General features: G+C 53.1%; 1 protein-coding gene across 3 annotated transcripts; it reads right to left on the bottom strand.

Annotated features, from left to right (window-relative positions):
• Positions 1-322: 322 nt before the first annotated feature.
• On the bottom strand, positions 323-16,357 carry LOC105239985 (zinc finger protein 883). 3 transcript variants are annotated; one of them, XM_034639500.1, is made up of 6 exons: positions 16,236-16,357; positions 12,235-12,325; positions 9,829-9,920; positions 6,538-6,664; positions 5,101-5,232; positions 323-2,929 (listed from the first exon to the last, which is right to left on the bottom strand). In XM_034639500.1, the coding sequence occupies exons 2-6, from the start codon at positions 12,266-12,268 to the stop codon at positions 1,548-1,550; spliced, it is 1,767 nt and encodes a 588-aa protein (XP_034495391.1). In that variant the 5' UTR covers positions 12,269-12,325; positions 16,236-16,357; the 3' UTR covers positions 323-1,547. The 3 variants fall into 3 exon arrangements, with proteins under 3 accessions (XP_034495391.1, XP_011229996.1, XP_034495392.1); XM_011231694.3 differs by having other exon boundaries at positions 323-2,854; XM_034639501.1 differs by lacking the exon at positions 16,236-16,357 and having other exon boundaries at positions 6,538-8,837; positions 12,235-12,262.
• Between the last annotated feature and the right edge of the window lie 254 nt (positions 16,358-16,611).

Genomic DNA, 16,611 nt, shown 5'->3' with positions numbered 1-16,611 from the left:
CTTGTCCTTCACATGTGCACAAACATACGTTCATGCACACACAGAAAATACACACATTTGCACTGTAGTGCAATACAGAATATCTTTTACACTCTGAGTCATAGTCACGAAAGTTTGAGAGTTTATCTCTTCCTTTGCTAAACACTCCCACACTTCGGCCCTCATTCATTTCAATTTGTCAGCTCTTCAGAGCAGGGATCAGTCAACTTTTTTGTCAAGGGTCTCAGAGCAAACATTTTAGGCTTTATGGTCCATCTGGCCTCTGTTGTAAGTACTCGGCTTTGCACGGAAGCAGTCATAGACAAACGTGGTTGTGTGCCAATAAGACTTTATTTACAAAAACAGGCTACAGGCTGGGCTGGCCCTGGTTTGCCCACCCCTGATCTAGAGTCTCCTCTGTGCCTGTTCTTGCCATAGGTAAAGCCAAGCTGCTCTCTGCCCAAAAGGGCAGACTGAACAGGAATGTAAACAGCTATACACTTTTTTATAAAGATACATTTTGTGAAAATTTAAATGACATGAATTTGAAAGCATGTAATATAAAAATAGCAGTACTATCTTGATTCATGTGCAAAATGTGAAATAATCTAAAAAAAAAAAAAAGCTCTCCGGAGCCTCATTTTCTCAGCTATAACATGGGATGATATCAGTTCCTATTTTATAGGACTCTGGAGAGGATTCCAGGAGGCAATGTAATGTAAAGTGCTCACCACATGTGGCAGGTGAGGTGCTCAGATGTCAGCATTTGTCAGTAGCATTATCAGCGACCAACTGGGTGTTCTGCCCCAGACAGAAGGGGGTGTCCTGCAGGCAGGATGCTGGCCAGCCCTGAGACATCAGAAGCATCTTGGGGGCCAACACAGCATCAAAAGCCATCCAGGGAGCGCTACACTGGGCCGTGCTACCTTCTGTCACTGGCGGTTGAACCCCACACTCATGGTCTCAGGGCTACGCTGCATGATAATTTTGATAAAAGATCCAAACACGGCCCAAACAGAACCTTCTGCAACAATGGATACGTTCTCTATCTGTGCTGTCCGATTCGGCACCTGCCAGTGAGTTTGGCCACTGAATCCTGGCTGGGTGCAGCTGAGAAAACATTTTACGTTCCATTTATGTGTGATTCATTTAAATGTAAATAGCCACACACCGGCTAGTGGTTACTGCAGCGGACGACACAGAAAACTATTCCTGAATTCCTTCTGAAGTTCAACTACTCACAATGCCACTACTGATATTTGGGGTGGGAACATTCCTTGTAGATGGAGGTGACCAGTGCATCATAGGGCTCGGACGATCCTTGGCCTCTATCCATCCCTGCCAGTGGCAACAACGGGCTGGGACGACCACAACTATCCCCAAGCATTCCCCAGACGTCCCAGGTGAGGGCCATGTAGAGCTGTGCCCTGAATGAGGACCCCTGGTCAGCTAGGGAACCTCTGGTGAGAAGTACAGCACACCTCCACTCCCACAGTTTGCGTCCTTGGGACTTCTCTGGGGATTACGATGGTGTGGGTCCCGGCTGAAGGCTCCCTCACACACAGAGTTCACTGTCCCTTTCTAGCATGCACTTTCTGGTGGAGCACCAGGGACGACAGCTGCCTGAAGGCCCTTGTACATTTGGGGCACGGGTGCAGCTTCCCCGTGGTGTGGATTTTCCGGTGATTGGTCAGGGTGGACCCGTCGGTGAAAGCTTTCCCACACTCGGGGCACACGTAAGGCTTCTGTCCGGCATGCATCCTCTGATGTCTCTGAATGCTTGACTTGCACCGGAAGACCTTCCCGCATCCCTCACACTTATAAGTATGGTTCTCTCTGTGGCTCTTCTGATGCTTGAGAAGGGCCGCCTTGCGCCGGAAGGTTCTCCCACACTCCCGGCATTGCTCCGGGGGCCCCCGCTGGTGAACCCTCCTGTGTTCCGACAGGTGGGAGCTGTTTCGGAAGTGCTTCCCGCACTGCTCACACTGGTAGGACTTCTCCTCCTGATGAATCCGATGGTGCTCGAAAAGATGCGAGTTGCACCTGAAGGCTTTCCCACACACTTTGCAGTGGTACGGCTTCTCTCCCGTGTGGATCCTCTTGTGCTCCGTCAAGGAGGAGCTGCGGCCAAAGGACTTCTCACACTCGCTGCACTGGTAGGGCTTCTCCCCCGTGTGCACCCTCCGGTGCCGCGTGAGTTTCGTGCTCTGCTTGAAGGTTTTCCCACACTCCTCACATCTGAAGGGCTTCTCCCCCGTGTGGGTCCTGTGGTGGCTGCTGAGCGTGGAGCTGCTGTTGAAGGCTTTCCCACACTCCTTACACTTGTAGGGCCTCTCTCCGGTGTGAATCCTATAGTGCGTGAAGAAGTAGGAGCTGTGCCGGAAGGACTTCCCACACTCATCACATTTGTGGGGTTTCTCTCCCGTGTGGATCCGCTCGTGCTCGATGAGGTGGAGGGTCTGGTTGAAGGTTTTCCCACATTCTTTACATTTAAAGTGTGTCTTCCCCCTTTGGATCCTTGGACGATTGTGCCTTGGGAAGCCTGGCACCTGTGTTTTCCCGTGAATATCTCTTTTCAGGGTCTTCTTTCCTCGAGGGGTGCTCTGTGATGTCGTTGGTGGTGGTGGACGACTTGGGCATCTCCTCATGGCCGTGGACTCATGCCTTTTCTTTCTAGGGAGAATTTTTTTGCATGAGTCCGTGGCCAGCCTAGGGCCAGATTTTAGCCTGCTCCTCAGTGGCCTGTCCTCAGTTTCCAAAGTCCTTTCTGTCCTAGCACCCCTTTGGGCCGTTTCCTTTGCATTCCCCAGGGATGGCCTCGTAGAGATGCCTGGCTTTGGAAATGTCATTTTCAGCACAAGCCTTGTCTTCTTGTCTGAAAGGGATTCAGAATGTAAATCTCTCTCTTTTTTAGTGCCATTGTCTTTATCTTTGGTTGAAAGTGTTTTGTCTGAGTATAAAATACATACAAAAAAGCACACAAATCATAAGTGCATGGTGTGATTAGAATTCACATTGTGCCACCAAAAAAAAAAAATGGTAATTATATGAGGGGATGAAGGTGTTCTCTAACCTTATTGCCATAATCATTTCATAACATATACACGTACCGAGTTATCACGTTACACACTTAAAGATTACACATTATATCACAACAAGCTCATGCAACTCTATCCTAATAAGGCTGGGGGAAAAAAGACAGCCAGTTGAAATGAAATGGAAATAAAGAGGGAAAAAGAATCAATGAGAAAATGAGTCGGCACAGAAAATAGAAAAAAGCAAATCCTATATCAGAATAATTACGTAGAGATACAATTCAAAAAAAGTTCCAGATATAAACCAAGACTTGATCTATGGATTGAAGGGAAAAGCGATACAGTGATGTAACTGTTTTATAAGCTATCATGTATAGTCCGTGAACCCTGGGCGAGCCGGGCCATGCATTACCCCAGAGACATGGTCAGTTCGTAATGTTCCCTTATCACTAAAACAATGCGATTTCTCTCTGTAAATAAGTGGAATGACATTTTTTGTTGAGAATTCACAACCTGAACACATTCACGCATACAGCACAAAGATTAAGATCAAGACGCAGAACGCTAGAAGCACCCTCCCCGACACCAGACCTCAGTCCATTCCCTCCAGTGATCCTCTCCCTCTCGGAAAATCGAGACCCTGACTTCCAATAGCATAGATTGGCTTTGGCTCTTTTTGGACATTATATAAATGCAACCTTACAGCATGCACCCTTTTGCGTTTGGCTTTTTCCACTCCACTGTTCTGTCTATGAGATTCATCTGGATTGTTTGTGCAGTCCCAACACATTCATTCCCATTGCTTATAGGGTTCCGTAGTGTGACTCTACCACAATGTGTTTAACTGTTTTGTTGTTGATAGGCATTTAGGGAGTTCCCACTTTGGGACTATTAAGAATTGAGCTGCTATGAACGTCCCCTGCTCATCGAGGAGTCTGCTTCTCCCTCTCCCTCCGCCTGCCGCTCCCCCTGCTTGTGCTCGTGCTCTCTCTCTGTCAAATGAATAAATAAAACCTTTAAAAAAAATTGAAACTGGGGAAGTAGAAGCTGGAATGAGAAAGAGGCTTACTATTCTTATTTTTTCAATGAAAACATCTGGTTACTATTTCGGATTCTTTTTTTTTTTTTAAAGATTTTATTTATTTATTTGACACAGAGAGAGACAGAGAGCACAAGCAGGGGGAGTGTCAGAGGGAGAGGAGAAGCAGATTCCCCTCTGAGCAGGGAGCTGATACGGACCTCAATCCCAGGACTCTGGGATCATGACCCCAGCCAAAGGCAGACGCTTAACCAACTGAGCCACCGAGGCACCCCTCTATTTGGGATTCTTATTAAATCCATGTATTATCATCATTATTTAAAGATTTATTTATTTATTTTAGAGAGAGAGTGCTCGAGAGCACATGGGGGGGAGGCGCGGAGGGGGAAGGAGAGAGAAACTCTAAGCAGACTCCGAGCTCAGCATGGGGCTTGATCCCAGGACCAGTGATCATGACCTGAGCGAAACCAAGAGTCAGTTGCTTAACTGACTGAGCCACCCAGGCGCCCCTTAAATCCATGTATTATCTTAAAGGAAAAACTCTCTCTCTATTCTCCTATAGTCTTGAGGTTCAGATGCTGATGGGGGATAGTTTTGGTGCCCCAGAAACAGGCTGTCGTTTTTCTAAGTCAACAGAGGGCTACCCGGGGGTGATAATCTTAAGGATTTAAGTCGAGTGCCAGACCAGCCCGCACCAAAGAAGTGCTGTAAACGTCTTTTTAACCATGAAGACATAGATACATGCATCCAAGGAGGACAGTGACCAGGTGCTGGCTGAAGCAGGCAGGGAAAAACACTGGGGAGGGGACTGCTGGTAGAGCATACAGCCAGTGGAAAGGCCCTGAGTTAGCATGTCGAGTCTGATACAGAGGATGTGGCGAAGGAAGGAGTTCAGGAAAGAGATTCCAAGAGGCCAGAGGAATGGAGAAGCATTCCTGGAAGGAAACATGCCCTGCAGGCTTCTCCCTTCTCCTTACACCCCTCAGCATGCTGGGTCTTTGGGGAGAATTTCTCCTGGAGACTACCATGACATCTCCTCCTACTCACCTGTGGAGTCGGGGCTCTCACTGATTCCAGCATCACCTTGCTGGGGGGCTCGAGGGATGTCTCTCTCCTTGACACAGGGTTCGTCTCCTTGCTCTAACCTGGTGATCAGCTTGGGTTTGAAGAGCCGATACCCTGCTCCAGAGAGGGAAAGAAGTGCTGAATGCCTCCCAGACCCCCATTCCAGACCAAGAGTTTGCACAGAAAGAAGTGTGTTTATGACGTGCTCCCAATTCCAAAGTGCGGGTTTCCCCCCCACACACACCAAGCAGTTCTCTCCAACACTGCTGGGGTCCCACAATTCAACTCAATTCTGACACTATCTACCTGGAGGTAGGGTTGCATCCCACAGGTGGAGGGTTCAGTCCCACCAGAACAACCCCCCCCCCAATTCAGACATCAATCACAAATCCACATTGTCACCTGTGCCTCTGACTGACAGGCTATGGATTGGAGGTTGCAACGACCTCCTTCTTGGGGGTCTTGAATTTGCTAGAGCAGCTCACAGAACTCAGAGGAACATTTTACTCACTAGATCACCGGTTTATTATAAAAGAATATAACTCAGGAACAGTAGGTGGAAGAGAGATATAGGGCCAGGTGTGAAGAAAGGGTGTGGGGTGTCCATACCCTCTGACACCACCCCTCCCCCAGGATCTCCACGTGCTCACCAACCTCGAAACTCTGCAAATACTGTCCTTTGAGGTTTTTGTGGAGGCTTAATGACGTGGACATAATTGATTAAATCATTGGCCACTGGTGACTGATTCAACCTCTAGTCCCTCTCCCCTCTCTGCAGGTCAGGGGGTGAGACTGGCAACCAACCCTCATCCTGAGGTGTTTTTCCCAAAGTCACCTCATTAACATAGCAAAAGACATCTTTATTCCTCTCACTAAGAAATTCAAAAGGTTTTAAGAGTTCTGTGCTAAAAACAGGGGGGAGACCAAATATATATTTCTCATTACTAATGACAATATCACAATGATACAAGGACCTCCGGAGGAAGCACAGGGCAAATGCCTCGCTAGGCTCCCCACCCCACCCCCCGGCCCATCACACCAGCACAAATTTCTACGGAGGGGGTAGCCCTGTGGTTCCCAGAGAGCAGAGCCCGCCCCCAAACAGCACGACAGCCAATCAGCCTCCTCCAGTTGCACTGGCCACTGTGATTGGCTTAGCTGTGGTCACATGACGGAAGGCAGCTCCAGGCAAAGCGAAAGTCAGACTTTGGGAGGGGACGCCCAGTACCCACAATTCTACCATCTCGGTTGAGAGTGAATTACGACGCTGGTGACTCCGGGGCTGCTGGCAGCTGTCCTGCACGGCAAAAGCAGAGCCAGCCTTACAAGGAAGCCAGTACCACCCAACATGAGTGCGTGAGACCAGTCCTGGGGCGGAGCTCATCCAAGCCTTCGGAACTGTGGGGACATTGTCCTTACCCAAGGACGCCAGGTTCCCATAGTTCTCCAGCATCACCTCTCTGTACAGGTCCTTCTGAGTGGGCTCCAGCAGCTGCCATTCCTTCTGTGTGAAGTACATGGCCACATCCCTGAAGATCACAGGCTCCTGTAACCCAAACCCCCATTCGTATTCACCCAGGGCCTGGTCCTTCGCTTGGCCCAGGACAGGAGGTGGAAAGCCAACAGAAGTTTGAGATGTGTTCAAAGTTCTGTGTTGTGTCAGCTTGCAAATAAGGCCTGGGCTCCTTCACCCTGACCCATATCCACACCCTTCGCTACGTGGCTATGCAGTGTGCTCCTGTCCGGAATCTTCACTTGGCATGGAACTGGCTGTGGCCAGTGGGGTGTCGGCAAAGTGTGATAGAAGCAGAAAAGGTTCAGAAATGCTTGTGCCACCAGCACTGCCTTCTCTCTTGTGCCTCTGCCGCCTCCATGAGTGAGGCTATGCCCAGGCTAGCCTCTGAAGGATGAAAGATCGGAGGGCAGTGCTGAGTCACCCCAGTCCTCCCAGAAAAGCCGCCTCGGGCGAGCTGACAAGCCAGAGTCCACTGGACACACGAAGGAGCCCAGCCACACCAGCAGAGCCACACGGACAAACCCTTATCGCTGTGTGCTCCTGAGCTTCCGTGGGTGGTGGTGGTGTTTACACAGCATCACTGCGGCCACAGCCACACTCTTGAGTGCTTGTGTGCTATGTGAGGGAATGAATGAAGGGACGCTATGTATGCTGGAAGTGGCCCTTTCACTCACCAGTGGTATGGCCACCTGGGGTATCTCTGTTTCCACTGAGGTACATTGATACCATGATGGTTAAGAGCACAGGCTCCAGGGCCAGACCACCTGGGTTCGAATCTTGGTTTGGCTTCTTACGACCTGTGTGACCTTAGGCAAGTGATGTGAGCTCTGTGCCCCCATTCTCTTATCGTCAGAATGGGGGTAATACAGCACTGTGTCCGGAGTCGTGAGGGTTAGGTGGATGGAAACAGGTAAAGAAATTAGCTCCGTGCCTAGTCCACGCTCAGGGCTCAAGATGTCAGTTATTCTCAATATCTGTTTAAAAAGGGAGGGAATTCTAGTCAATGGGAGAGAAGCCAGGCTTGGAGAGTAGCTTTATTCACTCATGTACTCACCACAGCCTGGCGCTGGGATAGATTAACATAACAGTGCTGGACACAATATCCATTTTCCTTTGCCATAATAATGAAAGCTCCAGGTGTGCCCACGAGTGCATAGGCAAACACTACACTCCCCAGCATCCCTTGCAGCAGGGTGCAGTCATGTGACTAAACTCCGGCCAATGAGGTGCGAGCAGAAGAGACTTGTGCGTCTTCTGCGCTTTGGCCTTTGAGAGACTAAGCAAGTGTTCCCCTTGGGGTGACCCTGAATGTGGACCAGCCACGCGGGGCCGAGGCACACTCCCGGGCTGTCCACACACAGTGTCGCCGTGAGGAATAAGTGACGTCATCTGAGTGAAGCAGCTGCGTTTTGGGCTGTCATGTTACAGCAATCAGACCTATGTGGTTAGGGGGCTCCGGCCCCGGGTGGGGGGTGCGGAGGGTGACAGGTGCGGAGGGGCGCAGGTGCAGAGGGGCACAGGAGCACAGGTGCGGAGGGGCGCAGGTGCAGAGGGCGCAGGGGCAGTGCCCACAAAGAGCGCCCTGAAGGCACGGAGGACGCGCCCCCGTGCGCATTTCCCGAAACGCTAGGAAAGGCTGGAAAGGGAGGCCCTGCAGAGCTGGAGCCACAGTGTGCAAGGAGGAGCCGAAGCAAAGGGAGCAGCTGGAAGGGCTGAGAGCGCAGAGCAGACAGGGGACAGTGTTCGCTCCCAGAGTGGGGTCCGCGCGCCTCAGTGTGGGGGCAGGGCAGGAGACTCGGCTGCCCGCCTCGCTGCAGGCCGGCTGGGACTTGCCTTCCTGTGCCTCAGTCTCCACATCTGTAAAATGGGACATACAGAGAGTAGTGCTGCCTCCTGCGTGTGGCGGGGGTGTGAGCACTCAACAGGATAGTCCAAGAACAGAATCCGTAGCAGCGCAGGGCACTTCAGTCACGACTGGAACCACAGCTGCTATAACTCTTGCCTCAGCTGGTTTCTTAAAACTATCTGCTTTCACACAAATGTAAACGCTGCTTTTCCAGCTGGAAGCATCCCCGCGGTGCGCAATGCGCATCTGAGCCGTTTCTGGCAGGGCTGAGACCTCTAGCACTTCGTCCTCTGCAGGACTGACACACGTCATGGTCCCATTTCATCCTGACGAGGTAGCGTCTGTGATTTCTGCACTCTACAGACGAGGAAACCGGACAAGAAAGCACCAGTAACTTGCCCCACTCGCTGTGATCAGACACAGAGGTGGGGAGATATAGGGGCATCAAGTACAGATGCCAACATACCCTTCTCGGGGGACAGGAATCTGCCATCATTCATGTTACAAACACTTACAGGCCAGGTGCTTTCTAAAAACAGCACAGATGCGAGTTCATTCACTCTTCAGAATAACCCCTGCACCATGGTGAACCTTGTAGCCCCATTTTACAGATGAGGAAACTGCAGTGGGCCCAGAGTTGTTCAGGAAATAGTCCCAGGTCCCACAACTGTGAGTGGCTGGGGGAGAATTTGAACCCGCAGTCAGACTCCAGAGTTTTTGCCCTCAGCTGCACCAGGCTGGCATTCTCAGCTGTGAGGCACAGAAGGGCCACGAGGGTGGCACCTCCACTCGATGCCCCTTTCTTTGCAAAAGCAACCCTTCCTTATTCTGGGGTTTCTTGGTTCTGTGCGAGTGAGATCATTTAGGGGTCAGATCATTCTCTGCTCTGGATCCCAGGATGTTGAGCAGTAGCGTCCCCGGCCTCCACCCACCCCTCCAGTGTTGACACCCAAACACGGTTTCAGCCACTGCCAGTGTCCCCTGGGGGGAGGGGCTGAGAATCACTGCCTTGTCCCAGCCTTCTCTTTTTGTGGTTGTGTCACACAGCGATAGCTATCCTGAAGAAAATTAAGCAAGGCAAGGAGTTAGGAAGTGACGAGGAGAAAGTGAGCATGGAGGCTTCCTGGAGGAGGCGACATTCCAGCAGAAGTAGAAATTAGGAAAGAGAAGAAGGCAGGAAAGAGGCAGCATCCTCAGGAAAACCATCCCCCACGGGATGGGGCCATATCCTTTTGTGGGGTGCAAGGGGTGCCCTACCACCCGAGGGTCTCTGCAGGGCGGAGAGGGTGGTAGATGTGCCCGACCTCTCAGAGCTGAGGCGTCCTCTGGTCAAAGGGAGAAGGCTTACCGTGCTCCAGGCCGGCAGGAATCTGACTGGTATTCTTCCCTTCTTTTTGGAGAGCTTCTCTGAAGTAGAAGTAGGGCTCTGAGAAGGCAGGACTGGGAAGGAAGGAGGAGTAATGAGGTCATCCTGCCCTCTTTGGATACGGAAACTCAATAAAATGCCAATAATGAAACCCACAAGAGCTAACACAGATCAAGACTTGCTGTGTGCCGGGCTGTCTTCTAAATACTAGACAGGTACATCTTATTTGGGTTTTTATAATAACGCTATGAGATAGCTACTATCATCATCCCACTTTGCAGAGGAGGACACGGGCACAGAGAAGTTAAGACACTTGCTCAAGGTTGCACAGGGGTGCCCTAAGAAATGCGTTAAACTGCATCCCAAAGGTCAGCAGGGAACAGGCTGGAAATGTCAGTGGGTGAAGGGGCTGGAGTAAGAAAATGGGGCCCTGGAGTCTGGTGGACGGTGATTCCCAGGATCACCAATGCTCACATTTGAAAGAGCCAGAGAGACCAAGACCAAATCAATATCCTAAAAAATACCAGAGAGTGACAGACATCGTGACAAAAATAAACTAGGTTAGAATGAAGGCAAATCCCAGGATGCTGCTTTTGCTAGGACAGTCAAGGCTGGCTTCTCTGAGGAACTGATGAGTTTTTTTTTTTTAAACCTTCATTTTGAGAAGGAGATGGCCAAGTGAGCATATGAAAGAAGAGCATTCTGGAGCAGGGAAACAGCACATGCAAAGGCCCTGAGGTGGGATGTTAAAGGCAAAGCTAGGAGGCCAGGGTGGCTGGAGCCTGTTGAATTGGAGGGAGATAGATGGGTGTGATGAAGTCAGGCCAGCAGGGCCTAGTCCCTTGGGGCCACCGGGGCCCCTGTTCAGATTCATATCATTCTCCAGCTTGAGAGGTCTGACAGGACCTGACCCTCATTTTTACAAGATGCCTTGGCCTGCTGAATGGGGAACAGTTTAGGGGAGGCAGGAGTGAAGCCAGGAGACCACTTGGCACAGAGCAACAGTAGTGTGGGCCGTGTTTCTTCCTGGATCAGAGTATGTGGGTAATTTCCTGGGGATATGAGGGAAAGTGGTTTCTTAGATTTTAGAACAGCATCACAACACATCTTGTTTGTCTGGCTGATCTGCCTGTGAATGATCGCATTCCTGAGCACTTCTGCCGGAGAAATGAAAACACATTCACACAAAAACCTCTACTCGCAATAGCCAGCAACTGGAAACAACCCAGGTGTCCTTCCAGGGGTACAGCCCTGTCACGGAACCCCGCTGAGCCAGAAAGAGGGACGGAGTGTGGGTGCCCACAACAGCCTGGACGGCTTCCCGGGGCACTGTGCCAAGTGGGAAAAAGCAAATCTCAGAAGGTCACCAGCGGCACGGTTCTGTTGATACCAAGGTTTTCAAAATGACAGAATCTGAGATGGAGAGGATGTGTCATAGCCAGATGGGGCAGGGGCTGGACAGTGAAGGGGCAGCTCCAGGGAGATCTCTGTGGTGACGGAGAGTTCTGCATGTTGACTGGGGTGATGGTTACACTCAGCTACAAATGTGAGAACGGGACCCTGAAAAATGCACCTGCGTTGGGTCCGGATGGATTTCCTGGTTCGATATTGTACTATCACTGCTTAAGATGTGATCATTTGGGGAAATGGGATGAAGGTTCATGGACCTCCCTACTTAACTGGCAACTTCCAGTGAATATAAATTATTTCCACATAAAAAGTCTTTTTAAAGGCTTATTTATTTATTTATTTATTTGAGAGAGGGAAAGAGAGAGAGAGAAATCATGAGCAGGGCAGAGTGGCAGGCAGAGGGAGAAGCAGGCTTCCTGCCGTCCAGGGATCCCCATGCGGGACTCGATCCCAGGACCCCAGGATCATGACCTGAGCTGAAGGCAGACGCTAACCAACGGAGCCACCCAAACGCTCCTCCACAAAAAGTGTTAAAACAGGAAGCATTCCAGCAAACCCAGCAACCCTCCCTCATCCAGCCAAGCTGCCCGCAGGACCCCAAACTGCCCAATCCTGCCCATCCCCTCCACCATCTCCTTGGGTTGGACCTCCATCATCTCCCACCTAGATGACTCCATGGCCCCCTAAATGGGCAACTGATTGCAGGGTCACAATGAGGAGCCCAGATTTCTTCTGGCTCCCTGAAGACACCCCTGCAGGCTCTGGGCAGGGGAGCACGAGGATCCACTGATGCGATGTCAGCATGGGGAAGACTCCATCCTGGGTGCCCCTCTGCACCCTCCCACCCCCGGAGAAGCCAGTGGGAGGTGTGTGGGGATGGGGGCCGGTCTCCACGGTAAACCCTCCCAGCGTCACCAGGCCCTAGAGGCCTGCCGCCCTCCCACCTGCCCACAGTTTTCCACCCTGTGTTGCTCTCACCTCCTTTGTCAGGTGGCTGGGTCTTCGCCTCCATGGTCCGCCTGTCCTCTGCGGTGCTGAGACGTAATACCCCGTCCAGCACAGGCCTCTCCTAGGGGAAGAGACCAGAGCAGCTCGTGTGTGGGCCGCCGCGATGGCGGGCCCGGGTTCCAGTCCCAGCACCGTGGAAGCTGGGTGGTCTTGGGCAGGTGACGTCACCTCCCCACCGTTTTGTGTCCTCAGCTGTGGAGGAGGGGTGTTAGCCACACCTCCCTCCTAGAGTTGCCTTCAAGGCCAACAGGCCAAACGATGGTTTATGGAGAGTGTTTGGCATGGCGCCCGGCAAGGGCCAGGCCAGGGCTTGTGGGGTCTGGGGCTTGTCATACAAAGTGCTGGCGCCCTGACGGCAAAGTTTGGCTCCCCAGGCACCTAATGGGCCTCCGGTGCCTGGCATACTGCAGGCACTCAATACATGGGCTCTTGGCCACCACTCGAGTTGCTGTCTTTTTGGCTCTGCTCTGAAGCTATAAGGCAGCCCGACCAAGTGCGTCAGAGTGGGATCTCGGCTTGCCAGGCGAGGGCCTCTACTACTCCTTCCCGGGACTGTGGTGAGGACAGGCCACCGGTCGGCAGGACCCCTCCCACAGCCTGAGCGGGAGGCCTGCGCTGCCGTGGGGCTGCTGGGAAGGACCAGCCCTGGGATCCCGGGCCAGGTCAGGGCCAGCAGGGAGGCAGGGCCATGGGCCAGTCTGTCCGGAGGGTGGAGAGGGGATTCCAGCCTGCCGGGCACAGGCTGTGAGAGCTCCAGGATCAGGTTAGCACACAACAACCTGAAGCCTGAATTTGAGATAAACGAATGATTTTTAGTACAAGTATGTCCCAAACACTGCATGGGGCACATCTATATTAAAAAATCATTTTATTTATTTACTTATTTATTTTACTTATTTGAATACATTCTTTTTTTCTTTTCTTTAAAAAGTAAGCTCTATGCCCAACATGGGGCTTCGACCTCTGAGATCAAGAGTCGCAGGCTCAAGGAACTGAGCCACCCAAGCGCCCCCCTGAGTCAATTATTTTAAAGTCTAATACGGCAAGTTCCATGCAATAGTTGGAACATATTTATACTAAAATGTCATTCATTTTATGTGAAACTCAAATTTAAGTGGGTGTCCTATATTTTTGGGGGTGTCCTATATTTTAACTGGCAACACACAGTTTTGGGGTTTTTAGCCTCTTTGCACCTTCAGCTTTGCCCGCCATAAAAATGAGGCCATTTGATGATTATATGTGAGAACTCTGTGTGATTAAATACTTGTCCAGGGACGATGGCAGCACCTCAGCCAGAGTACAGCTAGCTTCTGTGCTGCTTACAATGTTCTTCAGGGTGAGGGGTCCTCATGCCTCAGCCCCCACTTCTCCCATGTCCACCTTCCCTGCCTCACTGTCCCTGCTGCTGTGGTTTTCCAGTTGGGTCTCAGGTTCCGTCTCACCGCATGGCCCTCCGGGACCAGTCCAGCCCCTGGGCCCGGGCCAGGCCTTCCAGGGAAAGGCAAAGCTCAGCTGCTGGGGGAGATTGGGGGGCCACAGGCCTTCATGCTCTGGACCAGCAGGACACAGGCGCCTGGCTCCGTGGCTCAGGGGTGGCTGGGCTATGCGGGCCGGGCACAGGCAAGAGCGTCAGACGCACCGTGACCCGCAGGTGCCCGCTGAACCCCTAACGGACTAGCACATGTGCGCACATATACACTACAAAACACACACACTCAGTCCTACTTCCCTGGCCTACTTTCCAAAACTCTGACCCACTCCCTAGGCCTGAGAAGCCTACTGGGAAAATGGACGCCCACTGGCAAATGCACACACACGTGTGCAGTCACACATGCACAAGCTCAGCGGCCCTCTGGCACACACAGGCACACATGCGCATGGAGACACGCGCATCACTGGACACCCATCCCGAAACTCCAAGTCCCCCTCCAGGACACGCAGTCACCCTGCCGTCTCTCCCTGACACCTAGGGCCCAAGGGCTCTCACCCAGGGTCCACCCCCCTCACCCACTCCCGGCTGCACCCTCCTGGCTGCACACCCTGGGGTCTCTCCCAGCCCTCATGCTGGGCAGGGCGCACTCACGCAGACTCACTGGAGGCTCCAAGGCTGGTTTGCTGGTGCCCTTCCCCGTGAATCTTCAGAAGTATCCTTCTGGATGTCCCCAAATGCCTCCTAAGGAGCTCCCTGCTGCTCCACTTCCCCCCAAACTCCCCTCAGGACTGCCCCCCAGTTTTTCCATGCTGCAGCCGGTCAAGTCACTAGCATATCCTCCTGACCCCCATCTGACCTCTCTAGCATCCTGGAGCTAATCTGGATGTCTCTGCCTCCCCCATCCAACTAGCATGCCTCAAGTCTGACCATCCTGCCTCCCACAGGGACCTGTGCTCCCCAGCTGGTCCTGGAGAGAGTCCCCCTAGGAGTGGCTCCAGCATCCTCTTCCACTTAATTTTTCTCCCCAACAGTGACAGGAGAAATCTTTGAGACCCAGAGGATCAGAAAGACTGGAGAATGCCAGTGGCCCTCAGGGCCAGTACCTGGTCCTCAGCTTGACTCTGAGGCACGCCGGCCACACCAGTTGAGGGTTTGGGCATCACAGTCCCCTGTGTCTTTCTGACCGGACCGCTCAGTGCCAGTGCATACCCTGCTGGGCGCCTCCTCCCAGACCCAGGATGGCAGGGTCTCCCTCAGCGTCTGGGCACTGAGCACGGCTGCCACGGGGAAGCAGCAGCCATGGGACTGCCCTCTATGCCTGGGGGCTTCCTCCACGGCAGCCAGCCCAACGGGAATGGACTAGGTAGCTTGTCCACAGTGTCTCCTTGGAGCCTGCCCGGGGCAGGCTTGGGAGATGCCCAGGGACCGCCCTGGCAAATGAGCGTGGGAATGAACAGACTTATGTGATCAAACAGAAACACACACTCACTTTTGAGTACAAACTCGCACCATCACACACACACGCTCACACAGTCACACAGATATAGACAAACTCACACTCACACACGCCCATATTTAAACACTAAGACACACACTCACACACACACTCACCCCACCACACACAAACTCCTACAGACACAAACTCCCACTCAGAACCACATGAACTCCCATAGCTGCATCCAAACTTACACAACCACACAGACACAGTCTTCAACTGTCTTCAGCCCCACGAGTTCACACAATCACACAGATGCAGACACATCAGACACATCCTAAGACACACACAAACTCAAACTGGCAGGCACAACCTCACACATACAGTCAGATACACAGAGTGAGGCACACAACCAAACCCAGCCACACCCAAAAGTTAGACACAGTCTCACACAGTAATACCTTGGCCACACAATTGGACAAAAAGTCATGACCCACAAGATCCACAGACACGAAACCACACACATTGGGCTACACGCACTGGCAGACTCACTGTGGCACAAACTCACACCCTCACATAGAGAAGACACCAGCTACCCCAATTCAGACCCACCCTGAGGAGCAGCTGCAGTCGGACACCCACCAAGTCGACCGACCCAGCAGCACTTCGGCAGGGTGACCACCCCGCACAAGCCCGCAGTCAGAGACGCACACGCGCGCAGAGCCAAGCCCAGCCTCGCGAAGTCGGAAGCCGCGGTGTGTGCGATCCCACATGAGTTCCGCGCCGGGACAGACGCGGCTCCACACGTGGCCACCCGCCCCGAGTCGGTCCCTCGCGCCCGGGCAGCCCCACAGCCATGCTCCCCCCCTCGCACACTCACGTGCTGGTGAGCCAATCACTAACTCGGAGCCGCCACCCCGGGACCCGCCGCCGTCCCAGGTCCCGCAGGACGGGAAGGGTGGCAGGGACCGGACCGCGCCTCGCCTCCTTAGCGCGCAGCCCAGCCACCCGGCTTCCTCTGGCAGATACGGACCCCCCCCACCACCACCACACACACACCCTCCCTTACCCCAGCTTCCCCATCCTCTCCCGCCGCAAACTCACCGCTCTGCGCACAGCCCGCGGTCTCCGGGAGCTGAATGAGGCTGAGCGGAATTCAAACCCCGTCCCAAGTGCGCGCGAGCGCCGCCCGCCAAACTACCAGCCCCGGAAGCCCCCGCGCCTCGCCGCGCCCGCGGTGCCGTGTCCGCTAAGGAGCCCAAGCCGGGGGGGCGCGCGAGGACCGCTGGGAAATGCAGTCCCAAGACCGATGGGGGCGGTGCCGGGCGCTCCGCGCTTCAGGGGCGGTGGCGGCGGGGAGGTGGCAGGACGTCCCGTTCCTCCCACCCGGCAGGGGAAAAGGTCTGGGTTCCCGCAGAGGGAAGGAACTTTCGAGGACGAGTGGACTTCACGCTCTCCAGCCCTCCCCTTTACCTGGCGG

The sequence above is a fragment of the Ailuropoda melanoleuca genome, chromosome 12, assembly GCF_002007445.2.
Source record: "Ailuropoda melanoleuca isolate Jingjing chromosome 12, ASM200744v2, whole genome shotgun sequence".
NCBI classification, from domain to species: domain Eukaryota; kingdom Metazoa; phylum Chordata; class Mammalia; order Carnivora; family Ursidae; genus Ailuropoda; species Ailuropoda melanoleuca.
The sequence above is the reverse complement of the archived record's forward strand: the minus strand, read 5'-3'. Positions and strand labels throughout refer to the sequence as shown.